Source organism: Myxocyprinus asiaticus, chromosome 45, assembly GCF_019703515.2.
Source record: "Myxocyprinus asiaticus isolate MX2 ecotype Aquarium Trade chromosome 45, UBuf_Myxa_2, whole genome shotgun sequence".
NCBI lineage: Eukaryota > Metazoa > Chordata > Actinopteri > Cypriniformes > Catostomidae > Myxocyprinus > Myxocyprinus asiaticus.
This window is the reverse complement of record NC_059388.1, coordinates 5,995,863-6,019,900: the sequence shown is the minus strand read 5'-3', so window position 1 is coordinate 6,019,900 and position 24,038 is coordinate 5,995,863. Positions and strand designations below refer to the sequence as shown.

General features: G+C 41.9%; 1 protein-coding gene across 3 annotated transcripts in view; it reads left to right on the top strand.

The window, feature by feature from the left end:
* Positions 1-6,766: 6,766 nt before the first annotated feature.
* LOC127435316 (beta-1,4-N-acetylgalactosaminyltransferase 3-like) overlaps positions 6,767-24,038 on the top strand; it is a 38,255-nt gene continuing 20,983 nt past the window's right edge. The window contains exons 1-11 of one of the 3 annotated variants that reach the window (XR_007896180.1): positions 6,767-6,915; positions 16,545-16,627; positions 16,765-16,800; positions 20,771-20,860; positions 20,955-21,045; positions 21,134-21,234; positions 21,377-21,444; positions 21,566-21,641; positions 21,743-21,809; positions 22,944-23,087; positions 23,177-23,283. Coding sequence is in view for 2 of the 3 variants with exons in the window: in XM_051688707.1 (XP_051544667.1) it covers positions 6,777-6,915; positions 16,545-16,627; positions 16,765-16,800; positions 20,771-20,860; positions 20,955-21,045; positions 21,134-21,234; positions 21,377-21,444; positions 21,566-21,641; positions 21,743-21,809; positions 22,944-23,087; positions 23,177-23,283 (1,002 nt within the window). In the remaining variant the exon portion in view is untranslated. The remainder of the gene's footprint in view (positions 6,916-16,544; positions 16,628-16,764; positions 16,801-20,770; positions 20,861-20,954; positions 21,046-21,133; positions 21,235-21,376; positions 21,445-21,565; positions 21,642-21,742; positions 21,810-22,943; positions 23,088-23,176; positions 23,284-24,038) is intronic. The other 2 variants (XM_051688708.1, XM_051688707.1) reach the window with 2 other exon arrangements.

Sequence of the window (24,038 nt, the reverse complement as noted above, 5' to 3'; positions counted from 1 at the left end):
ATGCCACTCCCCCGGACATACGGGTATAAAAGGAGCTGGTATGCAACCACTCATTCAGGTTTTGTGCTGAGGAGCCGAGACCAGGTCCTGGCCATTTCAGCGGGTAGTTCAGTGTTGTGGCAAGAGGGACACAACATTTTGTTCCCTCCATCAGGGCACGGAGGTTACGAAAGTAACCAGGACGTTCCCTATCTGTCACTCACTCAATGTTTTGTTGATGTAGTGACAATAGGGGTCCCTATAAAAAAAGCCACAACTAGCTGAACTGTGTTACGTGAACTGGTGGTGTGTGACGGGCAGACTGCTGTGTGCCTCGTAGCCAGCGCACCAGGCTGTCACGTAACCTCCTCCAACACTCTTATGGGCGTCGAATGGTCCATCAGGAACAAGTTGACTGCCCAACTACAGGGACAGGCTAGCCCAGCTGAGGTCTCTTTTCCCTCTCTTTTCTCCCCAAAAAGAGTGGAATTTGTTAACTGACTGGGAGCCATAAGTGTCAGCGTAGGGGGGTGTCGCTCCTAAGGGGAAGACATTGCGGAGACCACACCCTGCCCAAAAGGGGGGGGGGGGTGGTATTTTGAGTGGAATATGTCACATGGTCTTACTGAGTCTTGTCGGAAGTATGTCATGTGGAGAGGTCCCATGGTAGGTCCTACCTGAAGGGGGAGTAGTTTCTACAGAGCGTGGCGACCGGGGGTAGAGGGGCCTCTGCCCAAGGAAGATGCAGTTTGCCATCAGGGAAACAATTTTGTGGAAGATATTACATGGGGTCGCCTTTGGGGAACCAGAACATGTGAAGCACCTACCTCAGTACAGGGGCTCATTAGCGCACGTACTGGGCCGGTCAGCGAGTTTCTCCACAAACTCTACTGTCAGAGGGCTAAGGAGGAAAATCATTCAGGGATCACAGTCTATGAACACGACTGGGAGTCAAGAGCACACGTCTTCACCTCAAGGGTGGGAAAAGGTGCTATGCGCAAGCGGTACACCTGGCCAGTTGTCCCAGAACTTACCTGCTCGTGCCTGCCAATACACAGGATGAGACCGGCTCAACCCGGAGATTGCAGAACCTCGCAAAGGTGTTGGGTGTTGCCCAGCCCGCTGCTCTTCAGATGTATGCCAAAGAGGTGCCACTGGCCAGGGCCCAGGAGGCCGTCACACTCCTGGTGGAGTGGTCTCGTAAACCCGCAGGGGGTGGCACATCCTGAGCCTGATATGCCATCATGATGGCGTCAATGACCCAGTGGGCGATCCTCTGTTTGGAGAAAGTGCTTCCTTTCTGCTGTCCACCAAAGCAAACAAAGAGCTGCTCAGAGCTTCTAAGGCTCTACGTGCAATCCAAATAGATGCGTAAAGCTCGCACAGGACACAGCAACGCCAAGGCTTGGTCTGCCTCCTCCTGGGGCAGTGCTTGCAGGTTCACCACCTGATCCCAAAAAGGAGTCGTGGGAACTTTGGGCATATAGCCTGGTCGGGGTCTCAGGATCATGTGAGAGTAACCCGGACCTAACTACAGGCACGATTCACTGACAGAGAATGCCTGCAGGTCCCCTACCCTTTTGATGGAAGTGAGCGCAGTCAGGAGGGCAGTCTGTAAAGAGAGTGCCTTAAGCTCAGCTGACTCCAAGGGCTCAAAGGGAGCTCCCTGTAGAACCCGAAGGACTATGGAGAGGTCCCATTAGGGGACGAGGTGTGGTCTGGAGGGATTCAATCACCTAGCACCTCTCAGGAACATGATGATCAAGTCATGCTTCCCCAAATACTTACCATCTACTGCATCGTGATGAGCCGAAATAGCAGCTACATACACCTTCAGGGTGGAGGGGGACAGCCGCCCCTCCAGCCTCTCCTGCAGGAAGGAAATCACTGATCCGAATGCGCATCTCTGGGCTTCTTCACATCGGGAAGAACATTAATTAGCGAACAGACGCCACTTCAAGGCATACAGTCGCCTCGTAGAGGGAGCCCTAGCCTGAGTGATCATGTCTTCCACCGCAGGTGGTAGGCCACTTAGGTCTTCCGCATCCAGTCCAGGGGCCAGACGTGACGATTCCAGAGGTCTGGTTATGGGTACCAGATGGTGCCCCGTCCCTGAGAAAGAAGGTCCTTCCTCAGGGGAATTCGCCAGAGGGGGTTGTCGCAAGGAGCGTGAAATCTGAGAACCATGTCTGGGTCGGCCAGTAGGGTGCTACTAGGATGATCTGCTCCTCATCCTCCCTGACCTTGCACAGGGTCTGTGCAAGTAGGCTCACTGGGGGAAATGCGTATTTGCGTAGTCCAGGGGGCCAGCTGTGTGCCAGCACATCTATACCGAGGGGTGCCTCGGTCAGGGCATACCAAAATGGGCAGAGGGAGGATTCCCGGGAAGCAAACAGGTCCACCTGTGCTTGACCAAATCGACTCCAAATCAGCTGGACCACCTGAGGATGGAGTCTCCACTCTCCCCTGAGGGTAACCTGACATGACAGCATGTCCGCTGTGGTGTTGAGGTCGCCCGGGATGTGAGTGGTTCGTAGCGACTTGAGGTGCTGCTGACTCCAGAGGAGGAGATGGTGGGCTAGTTGTGACATGCAATAGGAGCGTAGACTGCCTTGGCGGTTGATGTATGCTACCGATGCTGTGTTGTCCGTCCGGACCAACACGTGCTTGCCCTGGATCAACGGCCGAAGCCTCCGCAGGGTGAGCAGTACTGCAAACAACTCTAGGCAGTTGATGTACCAACGCAGCTGTGGGCCAGTCCAGGAGCAGGCGGCTGTGTGCCCATTGCATACGGTGCCCCAGCCTGTCTTGGAGGCATCTGTTGTAACCACGACATGCCTGGAGACCTGCTCTAGGGGAACCCCTGCCTGTAGAAATGCAAGGTCGGTCCAAGGGCTGAAGAGGCGGCGACAGATCGGTGTGATGGCCATGCGATGTGTCCCGCGGCGCCATGCCCATCTTGGGACACAAGTCTGAAGCCAGTACTGAAGCAGTCTCATATTTATCAACCCGAGCAGTGTGGCCGCCGCTGAGGATTGGATACAGGAGCCTCTGAAAAAGTTTCGGTGGAACCACTGTTCCCCATCTGAACGCCTTCAGACAGTTCAGCACCGACTCGTTCGTGAGGCATGCTGTCATCGAGACTGAGTCCAGCTCCAAACCGAGAAAAGAGACGCTCTGAACCGGGGAGAGCTTGCTCTTTTCTCAGTTGACCTGAAGCCCCAGTCGGCTGAGGTGCCGGAGCACGAGGTCCCTGTGTGCACACAGCAACTCTCGAGAGTGAGCTAGTATTAGCCAGTTGTCGAGATAGTTGAGGATGTGGACGCCCACTTCCCTTAGCGGGGCAAGGGCAGCCTCTGTGACCTTCGTGAAGACATGAGGGGACAGGGACAGGCCAAAGGGGAGGACCTTGTACTGATACGCCTGGCCTTCGAAGGCAAACTGCAGGAAGGGTCTGTTTCGAGGTAAGACCGAGATTTGAAAGTTCGCGTCCTTCAGGTCTACCACCGCGAACCAATCTTGATGCCGGACGCTCGCTAGAATGCGTTTTTGCATCAGCATCTTGAACGGGAGTCTGTGCAAAGCCCGGTTCAGTATTCACAGGTCCAGGATTGGTCGCAACCCACAGCCTTTCTTCGGTATGATGAAGTAAGGGCTGTAGAACCCTTTCTTCATCTTGGCTGGAGGAACAGGCTCTATCGCGCCCTTGCACAGAAGGGTAGCGATCTCCGCATGCAAGGTAGCGGCGTTCTCTGGTGAACTGAATCACGTAGCCGAGTTGGATGGTCCAGGTCAGCCATCGTGACGGGTTGGAAAGCACAAGCCATGCGCCCAAACTCTGGGTGAGGGGGACCAAGGGAATGATCACGTCGGACGTACCGGCGGGTGGGGCCTCGCGATGGGGCAGAGCTCAAGGTGCCACGTCGAGGGGACTTGAGCCCTGTGGCCGTGCTTAATCCAGGAACATCGAAGCACTTACCTGGCTCCTGCCGCCCACTATAAGATTGGCCGAAGGAGGAATCTCATCCCCATAGTCCACTGGAACCAATCCCGTGTGGGCGTGTTTGTGCCACAGCTGGGCGCACAGGTGCGGGGGGTCCGCCGCTTGAGCGCCATACCTGCCAAAATTGGGCGGTGGATGGTGGTCGTGACGACGGCCATGCATACCGGATATGTGACCCAGGAGACGAGGGAACCATTCTTTTGTCAGGCTTTTGTGTGCTGCAGCCTCCTGGGCATGCAGCGACAAAAGATTCTCCTCCCGGCCCTCCACCGGGGGATGGAGTGGTCTCTCGACCAGCCCCAGAGAAGTGGGTCTCCTCGTCCCTGGGTCGCCCGTCTCGGGGGCACTTTGAAGCCTTCCTCGGGTTCTTAGCGGCCGGCCATGAGATGGGTGGCGTCTGCTTCCTGCGGAGGGCTCCATGCCAGAGCCAGGCCACTGGGGCGGGCTGCGGCGGAGCCGGTTTTGTTGCTGCAGGAGGACGCCCTTGGCGACGAGCAGACAGGGTATGGGGTCTTAAGCCGCGCCGGGGCAGGATATGGTGTAAGACCTCCATCTGCTTCTTCACCGCCGAGAACTGCTGGGCAAAGTCCTCGACGGTGTCGCCAAACAGGCCAACCTGGGAAATGGGGGCATCAAGGAACCGTGCCTTGTCCACCTCTCCCATCTTGACCAAGCTGATCCAAAGGTGGTGCTCCTGGACCACCAGGGTGAACATCACCTGCCCGAGAGACCGTGCCATGACCTTCATCGCCTGGAGAGTGAGGTCGGTCGCCGAGCGCAGTTCCTGCATCAATCCCAGGTCAGAACTACCCTCGTGCAGTTCTTTTAGCGCCTTGGCTTGGTGTACTTGCAGGAGAGCCATGGTGTGCAGGTCACCGCAGGCCACAATCGTCAGGGACGACGTAAACCAACAGGCCCTGGACGGGAGCCCGCACCTGGTGGTGGCACTCTGCAGACACAAGTGCACCGCGAGCACCTTATCCACCTGGGGAATCACCGAATACCCCCTGGCCGCTCCACCATCGAGGGTTGTGAGAGTGTGGGAGCTGAAAGACCGGGACTGGGCAGTAAAAGGTGCCTCCCATGATCTTGTCAGCTCCTCATGCACTTCCGGGAAGAAAGGAAGGGGGGCGGGGCATGGCTGTGGGCGGCACCCCATGCCCAGGAACTGATCGTCGAGCCGCCCGGGAAAGCATGTCCGTCATTTCCGTGTCGGTGTGAGACTGGGCGACCGTTCCCGAAGGAGGAAGCCCAGCCGAAGCCTCTGCGTCAAACTGGACGAGCCCGCTCTCCGATGCTGCGCTCGATAATTCATCATCTTCTGGAGCTCCGAACGAGAAGTCGAACTCGCGCTAAGACAAGCCGGCGGTCTCGTGCGAGAGCCCTATCGGGGCAAGCGAGAGTGCTGGAGCATGGGAGATCCATGGGGGGATACCCGGCGGAGGTGGTCCCATTGATATCCCCAAATCATCCCCAGTGCTAACAGACACGGCCTCAAACCCATAGGTAGAAAGACCGGTGCGGGGAGCCACTGGGGTGGCTTACGAAAGCAAGCCACGACCGCAACGTTGCCATGGTCATGTTCTTGCAATGAGGACATGACTCATCCACGAACGATGTCTCCGCGTGGGCAGTGCCCAGACACGTAAGACAGCGATCGTGGCCATCAGAAGCGGAGAGATATCGACCGCAACCAGGAATAACACACAAACGGAAAGGCATCTTTAAAAAGACGTTCCATGTGTGCCGCTCTTTTAGAAAGAAAATATACTCCTTTTAGAATATACTCTTTTAGTTGTTTCTGCCGAAGCGCCCAGGGGCGTTCTCTGCACTCCACGGGTACAGAGGGGGAGAAGCCACTGAAATGCGCCGTAGAATCCAGCAGATGAGATGAATGAACTTCGTGGATGAATTCAGCTTCAATGAATAGAACCGCTCGGCTCCGAAGAGAAAATCTGAATGAGTGGTTGCATACCAGCTCCTTTTATACCCATATGTCTGGGGGAGTGGCATGCAAATTCCACTTGCCAATCCTCATTGGCCTTTTCTCAAAAAAGCAGAGGTGTTTGGGGCTCCCAAGAGTGACCCCTAGTGTCACTAAATTGACACAATGTCGAGTGAGTGACAGATAGGGAACTACATGGAAAAATTCCTTGCTGACTTTATAATGGAGCATGGTACCTTTAGCTGAGACTAACAGTAATCAGATTATGATAAAGTAATCTACTCCAGTTAGCTCACATAAAAGAAAGGTCAACTGCTACTATAGTACCTCATACAATTGAAAAAGTATGTAAATTAATTTGAAGTATTTCAGAATAATAAATGCCCTCAAGCTTTTTAAGGAGGGATACAGTATACTTCAAATATCTTATTTCTGTCCATTCAAAATGGGAACAAGACATGAAAATTCTCAAAGGACCAGAGATCAATATTTCACATCGATGACATTCTCTATTCTTGTGTTTTTTGTTGAAATCCAAGTGAATGGCATGTTATATTTGAATGCAATTTGTTTCTTGTTGTTTTGTTTTATTTGTTTTATTATTATTATTATTATTAACAAATACGGCGATTAGTTCTGCCCAGGCAGAGTTAGTTCAAGTCAAGAAATTTACCAATGGCTTTTGGAGTGCAGCCAGCACATTTGACTAGCACTCGTCATACACTCGTATCTTGTTCTGCAGGTTTATTGTGTTTTTTCTTTTTTTTTTTTGTTGTGCAAGACAATTGTGCAGTCTGTAAATAACACTATAAAGGAGGTACATCATACTGAGCTGAGCACTCTTCCAAAATGTTTGTCATGAGAGGTTTCAACAACCGCAAGATGATGTTATATTCTTTTTATGTACTTTTTGTATGCATTTTATTTTATGTTGTCATTTGTTTGGGAGCATATTATAAGGACTCAAATTATATTTTTTTCCCTGCTGGTGAGTGACTTTCATTTTTAAATGCTCGATAAGTGTTCTAATGTATTATTCTCTGATGTATTATGCTTTTTATTATTTTATCAAGCATGGCATTTCATTGTTGTCAAATAAGTGAGATTTTGTGTGTGTGTGTGTGTGAATTTTAAGTTCCAAGTCCTAACTTGTAATTATTTGTGAGTGCCAGATCATTTTAAAGAGTCAAACTAGTAGGAACTTGATGTATTTGTTCATCAAGCCATTTATAAAAAAAAGATTATTATGTGAAATAATAGTACAAGTCAAGATAACCTACAATGAATGCTTAGGTTTGCCCATGTCACAACCATACAACCTATTTTAGTTTTCTGTTTTCTACCATCTATCAGATTACATATAATTTGAGTGGCCTTCTCAGTAAATGTACTACTTTTTTGTCCTGGATCCATGCTTAAATCATTTTAAGTATTCTGATTCAGCCTGCTCTGCTTGTCTTACATTGAACCATTGTTTTAGACTGTAGTCAACCACATATTTACAATTCAATACAAAGGATTATCAATGCCTGGTTTAGCTGGTTTGAACATTTCTGTGGTTAATCATTGTCACATATTCCCTGTTTTTATATAGACTTATGTTGAAATTCTTGTTTAGTTCCTGTTTCCCGTTAGTTTGTAGTACTTTTATAGTTTCATTTTATGATTGGTTTTCCCCTGATCGTTTCCACAGGTGTTCCTCGTTCCCTTGTTTGCCCCCATGTATTTAAGCCCTTGTTTTCCCCTGGTTTCTTTGTCAGTCTTTATATGTTTTGTCATGTTCTGTACCTGGTTTCCCATGTTTTTGTTTAGTTTTATTCTGAGTTATTTTGTTTTTCATTAAAGCTGCCTTTAGATCCTCATTCCTCGTCACAATCACCCTGTAGCATCTGGAACGTCTAACTTCTAAAGAGGAATTTCCCCCCAAAATAACAATTCTGTTATAATTTACTCACCCTCATGCATGTGTTAACATAATTTTAGTGTGATAAATATCTTACTAACCTTTTATTTTCAAAATTATAGCAAATTTTACAACTTTGCTGCAGTGACGATGTAATGTTAACAAACCCTAAAATGGCTGCAAAAATTACGATTGAAATAAATTCACAGCTCAAATAATACATACGTTTTAACAGAAGAATTAATGTAAGTGCTTTTGTAAAATTATAAGCTTCAAATTTCTGCCTTTAAACCCTCCAAAAAATGGCCCCATTCATTTCCGTTGTAGAGTGAGGCATTTAACTTAGATTATTCTTTTTTTCGTTTACATAAAGTACAGAGGAGTGGACATAATTATTTGTGGTAAACAATATTATGCCACAAATGCTGTCGATTGAGCTTAACTTGTATTGAACCCGGAATATTCGTTTACGGTCATTTTCTCATTCCTTTCATTTTACAGATTATTTTGATTATTTGACTATTATTATTTAAGTGCTGAGAAAATGGTTGTTAGTGTTTCTCAACTGGTTTTGCTTCAGGACCCAGATTTTGGACATGAAGTAGTGACCCAGCACAACAGTGTTGACATTTGTTTATATTACCATAAACTGCATACAGTATGCAGAATTATAAATGAGACATACTGTAGGCTACAAATGAAGTTAGAACTTTACATACACGTAAGATGAAGTCATTTAAACTCATTTTTTAACCACTCCACAGATTTCATATTAGCAAACTGTAGTTTTGGCAAGTCGTTTAGGACATCTAATTTGTGCATGACACAAGTAATTTTTCCAACAATTGATTACAGACAGATTTTTCCATTTTTAATTGACTACATCACAATTCCAGTGGGTCAGAAGTTTACATACACTAAGTTAACTGTGCCTTTCAACAGCTTGGAAAATTCCAGAAAATAATGTCAAGCCTTTAGGCAATTAGCCAATTAGCTTCTGATAGGCTAATTGGAGTCAATTGGTGGTGTACCTGTGGATGTATTTTAAGGCCTAACTTCAAATTCAGTGCCTCTTTGCTTGACATCATGGGAAAATCAATAGAAATCAGCCAAGACCTCAGAAAAAAAACTGTGGACCTCCATAAGTCTGGTTCATCTTTGTTCAGCAATTTCTAAATGCCTGAAGGTACCACTTTCATCTGTACAAACAATAGTCAGGAAGGAGATGCATTCTTTCTCCAAGAGATGAACGTAGTTTGGTGTGAAAAGTGCAAATCAATCCCAGAACAATAGCAAAGGACCTTGTGAAGATACTGGAGGAAACCAGTAGACAAGTATCTATATCCACAGTAAAACTATATCGTATACCCTATATCGACATAACCTGATAGGCTGCTCAGCAAGGAAGAAGCCACTGCTCCAAAATCACCATAAATAATCCAGACTACAGTTTGCAAGTGCACATGGGGACAAAGATCTTACTTTTTGGAGAAATGTCCTCTGGTCTGATGAAACAAAAATGTAACTGTTTGGCCATAATGACCATCGTTATATTTGGAGGAAAAAGGGTGAGGCTTGTGAGCCGAAGAACACCATCCCAACCGTAAAGCATGGCGGTGGCAGGATCATGTTGTGGGGGTGCTTTGCTGCAGGAGGGACTGGTGCACTTCACAAAATAGATGGCATCATGAGGAAGGAAAATTATGTGTTTATATTGAAGCAACATCTCAAGACACCATCCAGGAAGTTAAAGCTCGGTCGCAAATGGGTTTTCCAAAAAGACAAGGCATACCACTAAAGTTGTGGCAAAATGGCTTAATGACAACAAAGTCAAGGTGTTGGAGTGGCCATCACAAAGCCCTGACCTCAATCTGATAGAAAAGTTTTGGGCAGAACTGAAAAATTGTGTGTGAGCAAATTGGCCTACAAACCTGACTCCGTTACACCAGTTCTGTCTGGAGGAATGGGCCAAAATTCCAGCAACTTATTGTGAGAAGCTTGTGGAAGGCTACCCAAAATGTTTGACCCAAGTTAAACAATTTAAAGGCAATGATACCAAATATTAACAAAGTGTATGTAAACTTATAACCCACTGGGAATGTGATGAAAGAAATAAATCTGAAATAAATATTTTTTTTACTATTATTCAGACATTTCACATTCTTAAAATAAAGTAGTGATCCTAACTGACCTAAGACAGGGAATTTTTTTCTACAATGAATTGTCAGGAATTGAAAAACTGAGTTTAAATGTATTTGGCTAAGGTGTATGTAAACGCCGACTTCTGTATATACATGGATAGTACACATTATGTTCTAACTATGAAATATATCTTCTCATTTGATTTTCTGACATAAAAAGCTCTACTAAGCCCTATTAATAAAATAATAAAAATAAAAATGAATATATATATATATATATATATATATATATATATATATATATATATATATATATACACACACACACACAGCAATGAAAAAATAAACAATTTTTATTGAATATTGATTGACCAACATAATTTATATAATATACATTTTAATGGAACGTTGTTATGATTAAAAAAAGGTGGCACAATTGGGGTAAAAGGGCCCCAGAGGGGTGATAGTGATATTGTGTAATATAGGGACAGTTATAGAGTAAAATTTGTCCAATACTTCTGAGACAGCAAGATTTTTTTGAGTTACAAATTAAGAAAATACTTTTTCAAAATAACCTCTTCAGAAAAGGGTTAACCGTTTTTTGTTCATTTCAATCACATTTGGCATTTCAGAACATCTCATGTATTCTATAAACAAATGAATCTCCATTGTGATTGGATCAGTCAATGTGAGACCACTTTGAACATTCTTCATATCAAATATTTTCACCCCACTTAAAAAAATGTGTTTATGGGGCCTTTAGCCCCTGCAACAGGGTGCTTTTCACTTACTGGGCAGTTATCAAAAACGTTTGATTCAATCACCTTGTACAAAACGGAAAATGATAAATTAGTATTTTGTCTGAAAATAAATGTGATAATTTCAGAGATTCTCATTAGCTACATAAATTTGCAACATTTAAAAAATTTAGAAATATTAGATAAAATTACCTCTAAATCAAACTTAAAACATTGCATGCAATGATTTCATGGATCAGGAGTATTTTGCATAGTGATGTAAGGCTAGAAGCCTAGGCTACTATTTTGAACCAAAAGTTGGAACAAAAAGCAGTTGAAAGATGACATCTTTAATTTAATTATTTATCTGACTCCATTAAGATAAATCTGACTCCGATTAAAGTTGTTGTAAATTTAGAATTGTATTAATTAAAAAGACAGTACTTCTAAGAAGTAGATGGAAAATTTAGGTTTAAACTTAAAGAATAAATGATAGAATGCTTAAGCTTTCAGTCTGAAAAAGAGATCCTAAGACCTTTAGAGCAAGTAAAGATATTTATTAAAGGTGCATTCAGTAATTTTTCCTCATTAAAAAAGTTTCACTCCTAAAGACATAAATTTTAATTTTGCAAAATACGTATGTAGGGAATCGTGACCACTCACATTAAAATTAAGACTCCAGTCATATCAGTAACCTTATAAAACCTATTTTATTCTACATGGAGACGGTCCACACTTGGGAGCTGCCATGTTAGAATCACATGACAGCCGAATACTACTCGCTTAATCTCAGTAACCTTCCTGTTATTTGACACTTTCACTCATTGATTAAAGTAATCATGGCTGACTGTGAATACTAACATTTTTACAATGGCATCTGAAACTAAAAACTATTGATCTTAAATTATGCTGCATCCAAGCTGCTAGATGTCAGTTTAAGTCCAAGATGACACAAAGACAAAAGTTACTGAGTGCACCTTTAAGTTACACAAATATACAAACAGTAAAATGGAAAATGTATTGAGTAGGAAATTGCACCGATAAAAGTTGATGCACTGTTCTGCTGGAGAGGCCACGTAATCAGCTGCTAAGTGTCCATCTGATACCCTAAGCAAGATATTGTTAACACTTCAATGAGAAGGCAGTCAGAGTGGGAGGCAATCAATGAGACAATGGAAAGGAACCAAAACCTTACATGCAAATGTATTGCTGAATACAGAGGCAAATGTCCACAGGTCTGGAGGGGGAGAGGCATATTATCTTGCTATCCTAAATCTACGATCAAGTGAAAGTCTTCAAATAATATTACAGAATGTCCAAACATTTCTATACAGTACTGTGCAAAATTCTTAGGCACATAAGATGTTTCACAAAAACATTTGTCTTAATAAGGTTATTTACAGTATATCTTCAGCTTTAGTGTGTCATAGGAAATATACATTTTAGACTCCCAAACATTCCTTTTGTAAATAGAATAGAATAGACTAGAAGAACAGGGAGCCCTGCAACAGATGGCATTGCCCCGGCAGCCTAAATAGATTCAAATTCTCCAAGAAGCTTAGAACAATCTGTCTTCTAACAACCAAGAAACATTGTGTCCAGGTGTATCTAGGGGAAATTTTGAAGGCAAATGTGGTCACACCAAATAATGATTTAGCTTTTTTATATTTACTGGACTTTGTATGACGTTAATTGATAAATGAAAACTATTTATGGGATGATTTTTGAAGAAATCCTCACTATGCAAAATGTTTCACAAGTGCATAAAACTTTTGCACAGTAAAAGTGTTTCTATTCAGGCTGTAAAATGAGACTAAACATCACAAGTTTATCAACTGAGACAGAAGCTGTTTTACAGTGAGAAAGGTTAGTCCTGTAGCCAAATGGTCACTGCTTTTATGGGTGTTATAATAATTATAATTATTTATCACACATTATACATATACAGTGAAATTCTTTTTTTTCACATATCCCAGCTAAGCTGGGGTCAGAGTGCAGGGTCAGCCATGATATGGCACCCGTGGAGCAGATAGGGTCAAGGGCCTTGCTCAAGGGCCCAACAGTGGCCCTTGAACCACCACTGGCCCGGTTTGGCAAGGGAGGAGCGATCCTATCCTATAACTGTGCAATCTCTTCAAGTAAGGTAATAAAATATTTTCAACTCAGTTCACTGTTTCATGTCCATTTATTTGTTTATTTGGCAAGTAGTCTTGTAATAGGCTGAATAATGAGGAGTCAGATGGTCATTTACGCAAAAAGAATCCACCAACAGAACTCTGACGCAAACCGGGGGTTGATTTCAGCTGTTCAGCGTTTTTCTTCTTCTCAAATTACATAATTTCAACGCAAATCAATATTTTATGTCCATGTATTTATTTATTTGGTTAGTAGCTGTGTAATAAGCTGGATAATGTATAGTCAGTCAATTGTTATTGCAAAATAAACCCCTTCAGGGTGATATAAGACCACTCCGCTTTGCATCAGGGTCCTGATCACCCTGTCAGGGTTTATTGTGCGATAACAACCGGCTGACTATACATTATCCCTTACATACTGTGTGTTTGTGTGTATATATATATATACACCGATCAGACACAACATTAAAACCACCTGCCTAATATTGTGTAGGTCCCCCATGTGCCGCCAAAACAGCGCCAACCCACATCTCAGAATAGCATTCTGAGATGATATTCTTCTCACCACAATTGTACAGAGTGGTTATCTGAGTTACCATAAACTTTGTCAGTTCGAACCAGTCATTTCTTTAATTTATTTATACACTAGGAACTCATACCAACTATTATATTGTTGATTATTTATGTCATTTTCACTGTCACAAAAGCTCATCCTCACTGTTGTCAATCAGAATTAACTATGCAATCTACTTGCTATTTCCATAAATCATTGCTGTTCAATTTTGTCAGAAAAGAAGAAATACAAACCAGGATTGTGTTATAGATGCATAAATGCAATCATATTATGGTGAACATTTCCAAATAAATGAATGCAAAAATAATTGGTGCCACTTTCTTTAAAATTCCCAATAAGAAAATGATTAGTGCAGTTCCAGTGTGGTACAGAGTTGCCATATTGCAACACAGCAATTTGTAGTACATTGTTGCTGTATGGCAAAAATTTTCTTTAAAACTATGTTAGATAAAGTTGATCAGTAAATAACATCATCTAATTAATGAAGATGCAGAGAAAAAATCATAATAGATCAATTTGTGGAGCACCTCGGCAGGTGTCTTCCCTGTCTTGGAGACCAAATTAAATGTCATGTGGCTTAAAAAAAACATTAGTTACTGTAAAGACTGGCCGTTTAATTCCAAAAATGCATGATGTTTTAGTTTTTTTCCTAAAGGTAAGAAAGTAAAAGAAAATAAACTGTTGCCATGTGGCTACACCGTAACATATGGGGATATAAGAAAATTGACCATTTTGGTGTCTAAATGTCTTTTGGATTGAATGGTTTCATGCTCTCTGCAGCCCATAATTCATCTCAAAGAAACACATTGCATTCGATACAAACCATGTTCATCCTAGTTGCATCTGGGTCATATTTTCTTTAATCTTGTTTACCTTAACTTAGTTTTGTTATTGGTTTTCAAAGATGCAGGCATATGTCAATGAACCTGTCCATTTTGGCATCAACCTATTTTGTTTTGCTTCTACTAAGTGACAGATGAATTTGTGCCAAAATTCTAGAGTTTAATTAGACATAGTGGCATGAACAACAAAAATAGTGAGTGTTTTCAGCTCTCTTTCAAAAATGTATACTGTGCACTATTATATTGCTAGTTACACTTGTATGCATATTAATTGCATTTAGTATTGTTTTTTCTCTTTTATCTGCAACCTTTTTTTGGGTCGCAACCCACCAGTTGAGAACCACTGCCCTAAAAACAAAAGCACATTAAGAATTTATCTGTTGGTAATACCTTAGAATTTACTATCACTAGTGCATATAAACTATACATTTATCACCTGGAAAAATAAAATTTTGCCTCCATACTTTTACAAAGCCTCTTAGAGGACAGGGAGGGAATTTTTTTCTGAAATTGTTTTGCGTTCCGTCGCAATAGTTTGTGTTCCTTTGCAGTACTTTGAGTTACCTTGCAATAACCATAGTTTTACTACACTAACCATAGTAACAATGTTATTTATAGTAGAACAATAACCACAAAATGTACCATGATTTTACTACTGTAACCATAGTTTCACCATGATATTCATAGTTAAACCATAGTAATAGTACAGGAAAACTTTGGCAATTAAAATCATAATTTTGTGGTTACTATGGTTATACTACAAATAGTTCAACTGTGGTTACTGTAGAAATACAAGTTAACCCTGTTTTTACTACAGTTTAACAATGGAATTTGTTGTAAAACCATAGTAACTGCAAGATTTATCATGGTTACAATTATTGGTTAACCTGTTGATGTGCATCAGTTCCCTTTCAAGTTGGTTATTTTGATGCTGCGTCAGTAGCTGGCGCTATGGGAAACTCCTCCCAAGAGTGACGATCTCTGAAGCCCTTTATTTATTGGCAGATGGTGTTTAACGCTCCGCCCCTTATGCATGCTTTGTCGCAAGCATATAAACTGGAGCACAGCGCCATTACATCAAAATGTTTCTCTTCAGGGTCACAATTTTATCTCTCGCGCTCTGTACACCTGAATCTTCACTACGTCAGTTAGAGACTTTCTGGTGACAGGAGCAGAAGTCTTAATTTGAATTCAACCGGTCATGACAGAGCTCGTGATAGAAGGTTAAATGATCAGAATAGGTAACGATGATCAAATAACAGGTATCTGTTAATCGGTATCCGTGGTAAAAATGCTAATTGGAGCATCTCTAAACATTACTATAGTAAAACCATTTTTAAGCATTTAAATACAACTTATGCTATTAAACTCTGTGAAAGTACTGACCCGTGCTAGTTTTTGATGATCATTGCAGATGTTGGCCAAGTTCTGAGTTGTCCAGTACTATCAAATGTCATTTTTTTCTGCCTTTCACTTCTGTCGGGGAGGCTTTTTTATATTGTGAGATCAAATAATTTCAATTGATATTTCTTAGTAAGAAAACTATTTCACTATACACAGAGAAGCACATTATGGTACACAAAAATGTAAACAATCATTAATTAATCATTCTTATGTGTATATACACTTACCTAGCACTTTATTAGGAACAGTATGGTCCTAATAAAGTGCCAGACATGATCTTCTGCTGTTGTAGCCCATCCGCCTCAAGATTCGACGTGTTGTGCATTCTGAGATGATATTCTGCTCACTAAAATACAACGTAGTGGTGTTCTGAGTTACCAAATCTCTTCTGTCAGCTCGAACCAGTCTGGCCAGTCTCCGCTGACCAATCTCATCAACAAGGCATTTCCGTCCGCAGAACTGCCACTCACTGGATGCACTGGAGTAAACTCTAGAGACTGTTGTGCGTGAAAATCGCAGCACCAACAATCATGCTATAGTTGAAATCACTGAGATAAATTTTTTTCCCCATTCTGATGGTTGATGTGAACATTAACTGAAGCTCCTGATCCATATCTGCATGATTTTGTACATTACACATTATTGGTTGATTAGATAATCACATGAATAAGTAGATGTATAGGTGTACCAACTAAAGTGGCCAGTGAGTGTATATTTAGGTTTATTTGCTCAAATGTTGACTGTTAATGCTAAAATGCCACAAGTAAATGTGAGTATGTGAACCAACCATTCAAATTTAGATTGTGGTCAACAAGAGGTGAGCATTTGCATAGTTTTGTTTTGCATGTTTGTTATCTACTTTTATTTCCTCATTATTCAAGGGCCTGCAAAACCAGACTTAAACAAAGACATCATGGAAGATGAGGTATTGCATACTAAAACACCTACCACTGTGGTGATCGAGGTGACCTGTCATTTTCTTGCATTATGTAAAATATGTTTAAAGAAGCGAACAAGAGATGAGAACATTCCCTTCCCATTTTCCTGTTTTAAATAAAATAAATGTTTTATTGTTTTATTGTTTCTTTCCCAAACAACAAGAGGGCCAACAACCAACTGCCAGTCATAAAAAATGAGGTGTGTACAAAGATAACTTTTATCTTCAAATTATCAAATGTAAATTTTAAAAAGAGAATTACAAATAATAATAAAAAAGAGAGTGATTATTTTGGAACACTTTGAAAAATCTCACATTCTGACAAGGTAAATAACCAACGCATTTGCACAACAAATTTGCATCAACCAATACCAATTTTGTTTCCACAGATCAGATCTTGTTGTGTAAACAGTTGACACTTATGAAATCTGATTTATTAATATTCAATTTTGGCCCAGGCCCAGCTCCACATTAGGGGCCTAAGTAGATCAATCCAACCCAGATATAAGCTTGGCCTATCCTTGCAATAATCAATTGACTGTCCCACCCTTAGAGTTATCTAGCCCACCAAACACTTAGAGCTGGTACCGGGCCTGTTTTGGCCACTTTCAAAATCGGATATGTATCTAAGATCATTTTCCAAACGACGCACAAGTCTTCGTGAAAAGGTGGTCTGGGGTCAGACTGATCTCACTGTGCATTTGACAACAGTAGGTCAAAAGATCTTCAGCTGAAATCACTCTGTGCTTACCAAAATTCTAACTACTGCCCCGAGTGGCCGAATGAGGAAGTGTTATTGAATGTATGCACACATGAATTGTCCAAAGAAGTGGTGCCAAAAACGAATTGTAAAGTTGTTCTTTTTAGTTGTATATTGTTGTTTGATAAATATTAAGGTCTATTAGGCTGCGTTTACACATCAAACAGATCAGATATTTTGAAATATAAGATTTTTGTGAGTGTGCGCAGCTGGTGCTGAGTGGCCTAATCAGTGGGAGAGAGATAAGAGGAGGAGTCGGGAGTGCTGAAAAGAGAGAGAGAGACACACACGGAGCTGTGAGTGTGTGTCGTCCTGTTATTATGTTGCAGTTCAGTGTTTTAAGTTATTATTAAAGTCTTGTTAAGTGTAAATCCGGTTCCTGCTTACTCCTTTCCCGATGAACAAGAGGCTTGTCTGCCACACTTGTGCCGAAACCTGGGACTGGAGGAAGACGTGCTGTCAGAGAGCCCTCGCCGCTGATGGAGGTTCGTGACACAGAGGATGTTTGATGCGGTGGTACTGGAGCAGTTCACCTGAAGGCTGAGGAGCCCACTGCCATCTGCCAGGAAATGAAGGAGCCGCTGTCGTCTGCCGGGGGCGGGGAAGCTCGTTGCCATTTGCCAGGAAGTGGAAGAGCTGCTGCTGTTCGCTAGAGGGCGGAGGAGCCACTACCGTCCACCAGGGGGTGGGGAGCTCGCCACCATCCGCCGGGAGGTGGAGCAGCCGCTGACATCTTTCGGGAGGTGGAGGAGCTAGCTGCCATCCACCAGGAGGTGAGGTCCAGTGCCATCACCCTGCGTCGCAGAGGACCGCTACCCAGCTGGCCGAGGACCAAATGGCGGCGTGGTCGGGAACCTGATTTTTTGGGGATTTATTTCTCTCTCTCTGTCTCTCCCACCCCCTTTTCCTCTCACCTCCCCTCCACTCGTCCTACACAGGTACCCAGGAGGTGGGGAAAACCAGCCATCAAAATGGCTGAAGGGGCAACTCTTCCCCTCCAGGAAGGAGGTGGGGGGGGGGAGTAGTAAGTCAGTCCGGAGCTTTCTCCAGCCTGAACTGGGCAGTGGGGGTATGTGATGAGGAGGAGGGCGTGGCCGGGCTGTGAGTGTGCGTGCCTGGTGCTGAGTGGCCTAATCAGCAGGAGAGAGATAAGAGGAGGAGTCGAGAGTTCTGGAGAGAGAGAGAGAGAGACACACACAGAGCTGTGTGTGTGTGTGTGTGTGTGTGTGTGTGTGTGTCGTCCTGTTATTATGTTGCAGTTCAGTGTTTTAAGTTATTATTAAAGTCTTGTTAAGTGTGAATCTGGTTCCTTCTTCCTCCTTTCCCGATGAACAAGTCTGCCACAGTCCTGTCTACTTAAACTCACTTAATACATTGATATCTGTTTTTTCATTAATATCCCATCAAGAAGGGTTTGCCCAGGGCGTCATACAAGCTAGAAACGCCACTGGTACTGGAACATTCAGTAGCAACATGTCAGCATCCTGAGTGATCAAGTTGCTGGTGTACACACTCAGAAAAAATGGTACTGTTTATGCTACAATGGCCATCACTGGGTTGGTACCCACAAGGGTTCCTTTTCTGTACTTTAGTTCAAATTTATAATTCGTTTTGGGTACATAATTGTACCCTAAGGACCTAATGTGTATTTTTGAAGGTACATTTATGTTTTGTTCTTTTGAGAACAAAAAAAACTTACCTTTTTGTGACCTTAAGGGTACAAATATGTACCCAAAACAATGGTTTCACCCCAGTGATGCTATTGCATCTTAAACAGAAGCCTAAATCGTCCACACACAGCAAGGGTAGATCACACTGTAAAGCAGAAAAGAACTGCCAATATATGCAATCAAACTCATTATCTTCTTTACTTAGTCTGTGTCTATCCAATTTTTACAACTGTCTGTAAGACAACACCATTAATAACCCCCAAATCCATGTGGGTATGTTAGCAGATAAGAATTTTGTCGGTGATAGGATGTTATTTAGCAGCACACTTCTTCCAAACAGTTCTTCCCTCCGTAATAGAATAGCATAAATTGTACTCACACAATGACTGGGTAGCAATCACTCACTACCCAGTACGTGGTTATCCGGCATTGGTTAAATCACACCTTGGCCTTTCCGTCAGGTCCCCACGCATTCACTCCACTGGTAACTCCGTCTCTAAGATGTCCTCCGTCAGCCGACACCGTCCTCTTTGCTCTGGCACAACGTCAGAATTGCTCAACTCACCCTGTTCTGGAGATATCTTTCATCAGCCGTCACCATCTGCTCCGTTCCGGCTACACAAGGGAGCACATGCGTTCCTCAGGACGCTGACGCAGGCGCAGTAGTGCTGCTCTTCCGCCTCTTGCTCGGCATACCACAACGTTGGAATATCCTACTCGTCTGCACGGAGTACTGCCCCCTACTGCACAGGACAGCTGTTCTTTTACAGGAAACAATTATTCTGCCAGTCTTAAGTGCCAATTAGAGTTGTTAATGTGCATCCTACTAATTAGTCCCATTTAATACATGAATGTAATGAGGAAACTCTTTTAAAGAAAAAGAAAAACCCACAAACCACAGCAAAACATCAAACATGTCAAAGCAAATAACACAATAGACACAAAATCACACAAAAGCAAACCGCCCCCCCCACAAAAAACAACAAAAATAAAGTTTCAACTCATAACATAATTCCGATTTGACCCCAAAACACTTTTTGCATAAAACTCAAAATGTCACACTTGTAAGAGGATCTTGATTTCACTAAAATTAACGCTTCGGAAAGTGTTGCTCAGCAAGTTAATTTGGTTATTTATGGGAAGCCGCTCATTTCTGCATACTTTTACAGAGGAACCAATCAATGGGTGTCAACAATGGATAGTTTGTATATTTACCAAATAGCAGGGAAGCACATGGCAGACAAACACAAAGCCATATGCTAACACACAAGACTAAAACAGACATGAGTGCACATGGTGATGGGGAAGCAAACACAGCCATGTGCACACACATCACACAAGACTGACAGAAGAGCGCATGTCAAGGGGACAGAAACCGAAGCCATGCACTCACAAAAGACGAGACATGGAGCACGAGTGTCTGAATCCCGACCCAGAACATAAACCGAACTAGGCTGAGTCAGGACCCAGACACCACGCTCCGAACATGAATACAAACACAGATTATGAGTGTCAGGATCCTGTCACCACTATAACATGACTGACAAAGTGACAGGATCCTGACAATCTTGGATGGTGGCCGTTAATCATTTTGAAGCTTTACCTTCTCAGAATGTGAGATGACAATTCAGAATATATTTCTCAGACAACTACAGAACCTGTACTAATTTCATGATATCAGTACTTACTGAAGACAACATGTTGATTGCTGTATTATGGAGGGTTTTATCTCCTTTTCAGGGTCATGTGAACATGCACATTTTTGAAGACTACTGCGGTGGATCCATTGATCAGTTTAGGAATAACATTCTCTATCCACTATTTCCCAGTGTTAGTTCTATACATACTGTATATTACAATTTATACTATTTTTTAACAAAGATGGCCTTAGTGAGTCATATGCTATCTTCTGACTTATTTACAGTTGCGTACTACAGTGAGCAGGCTTGCGGTGTCTCCGAAATCGAAAGATTATGGTCTTAGAATCTTTGGCTATCTTCACCCTGCAGTGACTGGTAGGTCCTGCTTGAAAATGTATTTATTATATTTTAAAAAACTGTCCAAAAGTGGCAATTAACAACAGCGGTATTATCCCATTCACAGATGAATATATTTTTGCCATTGCCTCCGATGACAATTCTGAGTTTTGGCTCAGTTTAGACGAAAGTCCTCAAAACCTTCAACGGCTCGTTTATGTTGGTGAGGTAATGTCTGGAGTGAATGTGAATTTAAAATGAGGTTCCAGTGGGCAAGACTGAAATAAAGTAAATGTCAGTAGTAGGGCTGTCGATTTAATGCATTAATTACTGTCAAGGGAAATTATGGAAATCTTCTCTTTTAAATCAGACAGGAGATGAATGGACGGCACCAGGCGAGTATTGGAAATTTGCATCCCAGATATCCAAACCCATCTTGTAAGGAAAATTTGTTTGTGGAGTCTGTCTTTTCAAAACGTATTCACATATAGCATGCTTTATAGATTGTCGAACCCAACAGATCCTATAAATTAGACTCTTCTTGTCTCTTTTCTTTTAGGCTAGTGAAAGACATGAAGTATTTTTTCGAAGCCCTTCTAAAACAGAATGATGGAATGGATCATCTGGAAATAGCAGTATGTGTTTGTTTCAAAGATACATTTTTGCTTGCACAATGAATTTAATATAGTTGACTGTATTTTGTTTATCAGATTATGTTTGTTTTTTTTCTTTTCAGTGGTGTTTAAACCGCTACAACAGCAGTTTTACAGTGATAAGCTCTGAGTTTTTATCAGTATATAAAGGTATGTTTGAAAATAAGTAAAATGGCATAATAGAGAGATCATGAGCCCAAAAAGAGGTGTGGAAGTGTAGACCAAACTAGCTGTGTTACAAGTTACAAATACATGTCCTGTGCACTCTGTGACATTTCTATTACTGACACATGTATAATGCATTGGGCTGTTAAGGTGGGGGGGTTGGATTGGGGGCACAAAAGATAGAGATGTAAACTTTTAGAAAAAAAAAAAATGCTGAATCTGATAATAACAAAATTCAAAATCATCTGCACAAATAAGTGAAAATGTAGTAAACTAGAAAAGGAACATTTGTAAAAAAAAATAAAAAATAAAAATAAACTTGCCTGAAAGTAAAGAACAGTTTGAAGAGAAATTTGAAGTTTTAAGGTAATATAAGTGTTACACTATGTAGTTTAAATACTATAGTAGTTTGAAGGGGTGTAGGCTTAGGTTGTTGCTAAGTTTTTATGAGTCATTGCTAGGCAATTGTTAATGTGTTTTGATTGGTTGCTAGGGCGTTGCTAGGCCATTGACAAGGCGTTCTGGCTGGATTCTAGGAAGTTGTTAGGTTATTGTGGGTGGTTTCTAAGCCATTGCTAAAGTTTTCTGGCTGGTTTCTTGGCAGTCGGATGGGTTTTCTAGCTAGTTTCTAGAGCTTTACTATGGTGTTGCTAGGCAGTTGCTAGATTGTTCTGATAGTTGCTAGGACATTGCTTGGTGACTGCTAGGGTGCTGTTTGTGGTTGCTGTTTTATTAGGTGGTATAAACACAGACAAACAGACAAGCAGACAGATCGATTGCTTATGAATAAAAATACATCTTAAACTTGAAACACAACTTTAACTGTTGAGGTCACTGCAATTTTTATTCTTTTTTACGTGATGTCATGACTTTCAAGTCTAAGCTTTAAAAGAATTCTGAGTTTTCAACTTAAGTTCTACAAAGATGTGAACAGAAAGTAGGAATCACATAATGATGGTAATTACAACACAACGTGAACGCAAAATAATTAATTTAATTGTTTGTTTTCTTGCTATGTTTTGGATTTCAAAGATTCACAAAATGTCCATCTGTGATCCCATATGTGTTATTTTCCTAACAAGACTTGTTGATACTCTGTGTACTTTTTCACTTGTTCAGATGAATCATCTCTACAAATGGGAGACATTGATCACATACCTCAAACAGAAGCGAGCTATGATAGATTCATTGAGCCATTTGCTAAGTCTACCAAACCTACAGGAGACATGGTCAAATTAGACCCAAGAGACCAAATCTATAAAAGTGAGTGTTATCTCCATTTGAAAATTAAAGAATACAATTGGTTTCCCCAAGCACACTTTTAATTTTTCCTTTTCTTTCTGTGTAACCAGTCACAATGATGGATGAATCCTACTTGAAAGACTTGTTTGTCGAATGCCATTACAAACCAAGTTACCTACTCGAAAGAAAGATTGGACGATATGAAGGCGTCAATTTAGTGAGTTGCCTTTTTGAACATTGCATACATATTCTACACTCTAACCTTAAAATTTTCTTAGGTACTTTTACAATTACTGTCGCAAATTGAACAAACAAATTGTAAAATCAGTGTGCTATAAAGACCATCACCATAAAGACCAAGGTATATTGTGCAAATAAATCTGAGACTAGGTTCTCGAAAAATATGGGATCTGAACAAAAGTATACTTTATTAAAAGATCCACTTTACGAATCTGGCTTGTACAGAGTAGTATGTAAAAAGACTGTCTGCTGGTAAAAAATTTCACCCAAAATGACAATGACCAGAATCTTCCACCAAATATCACAATGGTGCCTCTTTAAGGAATGTTCTGTATAAAGCTCTTTGAGCTCTATGGACAGCATCTGTGACATGCTATCAATTATCTCATTCCCTCCTTTCAGGGAACCATGGTTGTAGTAGTAACCAAGACATTCCCTTTTCAAAAACTTCAATTCAATGCGCCAGAAGCTGACGCTGTGGGAGTCATATACCATCATGCTGTAGCACTGATGTGCAATGCTTTCTAGCCATTTGAGGGTAGTCAAAACATGCAAAAGTGTGCTTGACTACACCGCAGATCTGGATGTATGCCAGGTTGTATAGCTCTTCTCCATCATTTGACGAATTACTGCTGAAATGATCGATAGAAAATGTACATCAAACATGTAACATCTCTTTTAAATAAAAATTTATTTACTGCCTGCTTTAATCTGGCTGTAATAGCACAATTT